This window comes from Tarenaya hassleriana, unplaced genomic scaffold (genome assembly GCF_000463585.1).
Source record: "Tarenaya hassleriana unplaced genomic scaffold, ASM46358v1 Cleome83, whole genome shotgun sequence".
Taxonomy (NCBI): Eukaryota; Viridiplantae; Streptophyta; class Magnoliopsida; order Brassicales; family Cleomaceae; genus Tarenaya; species Tarenaya hassleriana.
The window spans coordinates 69,884-72,041 of NW_010970743.1; the positions used below are offsets into that span (position 1 = coordinate 69,884).

The 2,158-nt window shown below is 36.4% G+C and overlaps 1 protein-coding gene across 1 annotated transcript; it reads left to right on the forward strand.

The window, feature by feature from the left end:
• Window positions 1–479: 479 nt before the first annotated feature.
• On the forward strand, window positions 480–1,914 carry LOC104803311 (protein SRG1-like). Its single transcript, XM_010527232.2, has 4 exons — window positions 480–734; window positions 863–1,110; window positions 1,206–1,530; window positions 1,619–1,914. The coding sequence occupies exons 1-4, from the start codon at window positions 480–482 to the stop codon at window positions 1,859–1,861; spliced, it is 1,071 nt and encodes a 356-aa protein (XP_010525534.1). The 3' UTR covers window positions 1,862–1,914.
• Window positions 1,915–2,158: the final 244 nt, after the last annotated feature.

Sequence of the window (2,158 nt, forward strand, 5' to 3'; positions counted from 1 at the left end):
CCTGAACAAGAGATCGTGGATTCAACACCCAGAGTATGGAGATTTCCCCTCCGGCCACCTTCGGGTGCTTACATCCCACACGTGTGATGTCGGTTGTGCGTATGGGTCGGGATTAGTCTGGGCCCTTTGGACCTGGGATTACCCAGTTATCAAAAAAAAAAAAAAAAATTTGTTCCATACTTGTAACGGAATGTGAAAAATAATGCTTTCGGACCTTCACCTGAATTATTTACATAGGTCCCACTTACACCACACTCATGTTTTTCATGTGATTATAACTTGTCAAAGCTTCTATTAAAAGAAATTGGTTGTTAGTTGTTAGTAACGAGCAGTTGCATATCATCATTTCTTCTACTAAGTATATATATTGACTATAAAAGGGTATACAGATTCGGCCTTTCACTTCAATATAATTTCTCAAAGCGATAGATATTGAGAATCAAGATTCAGAGAGTGTTTGTTTCCGAGAACAAAAAGTCATGGATGCCGAAGGAGAAAGGCAATGGAACTCACTGATTGTACCATCTGTTCAAGAACTGGTTAAGGATAAGAACATTACCACTGTTCCTCCGAGATACGTACGGTCTGATCAAGATAAAGTTGAGATCGTTGATGATTCTGGTATCGGACTCGAAATTCCGGTTATCAATATGAAGAGTTTATGTTCTACAACTACCATGAATTCTGAACTCGCGAAGCTTGATTTCGCTTGCAAAGAATGGGGATTTTTCCAGGTAAAATCTCAAAATGAATAAATATTATTTGAACGCAAGAATAAAAAGCATACATATATATATTTCTGATTTAAGACAAATCTATGTCATTGACTTTTGAAAGCTTCCTTATTATATTTACTCCCCAGCTTGTAAACCATGGAATAGAGCCATATTTTTTGGATAATCTAAAGGCAGAGATTCAAGATTTCTTCAACTTTCCAACCGAAGAAAAGAAGAAGTTTTGGCAACGAAGTGGCGAAATCGAAGGGTTTGGGCAAGTGTTTGTAGTTTCAGAAGATCAGAAACTCGACTGGGGCGACAGTTTCTTTCTCACCACTCAACCAGTTCGATTACGTAAACCTAGTTTGTTACCCAAACTACCTATTCCGTTGAGGTAAAATTTTGTTTATTTTCTTGTCATCAAAGGCGAAGTATTCTCCCTCAATGAGCTAAATCTCATCTATGAAATTTTTTCTTTTTTTTATCTAGGGATTTGCTAGACACCTATTCAACTGAAGTAAAGAACTTAACTAAGATTCTCTTGGCGAAAATGGCAATAGCCCTGAAGATCAAACCCGAAGAAATAGAAGATTGGTTCGAGGATTTATGGCAGTCAATAAGGATGAACTATTACCCTCCTTGTCCAGAACCTGATAAGGTCATCGGTCTAACTCATCATTCGGATGTTGTCGCTCTCACCATATTGTTACAGATGAATGAGGTGGAAGGCCTCCAAATCAAGAAAGATGGCAAATGGGTTCCTATCAAACCCCTTCCAAATGCTTTGGTTGTCAATGTTGGAGATAGTCTAGAGGTTAATCCATCCACCAATTTATATTCATTCATTCATTTTATTGCAAGGAATAAGAATACTAACAAGCCTAACCTCATCGTCGTTGTAGATCATAACGAATGGAATATATCGGAGCATCGAGCATAGAGCAATGGTGAACACAGAGAAAGAGAGGATTTCGGTTGCGGTGTTTCATAGTCCAGGGTTGGATACAAGATTTGGTCCGACGAAAAGCCTTGTGGAGAGGCTAAACAATGCATTTTTCAAAAGCGTCAACACTGAAGAGTACTTCAATATCTACTTTGCTAGGGAGCTCAATGGAAAATCTCATCTCGATCTTTTCAGAATATAAACAAAAAACCTTAATAAAATTATATAAATATTTATATATATTATGGCTTGCGAGCAACCTCTTACGTGTTTCTGTAAAAATAAATTCGCAAGACATTGTTGTTTTCATAAAAGTAAGGAAAACGGTTGTGTTTTAGTGGATTTTGATAGTTTATTTTTAATTTGACATTCACAGAAAACTTAATATTTGTTTTTAGAAGTTTTAAGGTTTGATATTTATCTAGAAGTTTTTTACAAAGTTAGGAATTTTATCTTGAATACGGGAAAAACCATGGCACGATTTTGTTTGTATATTTTG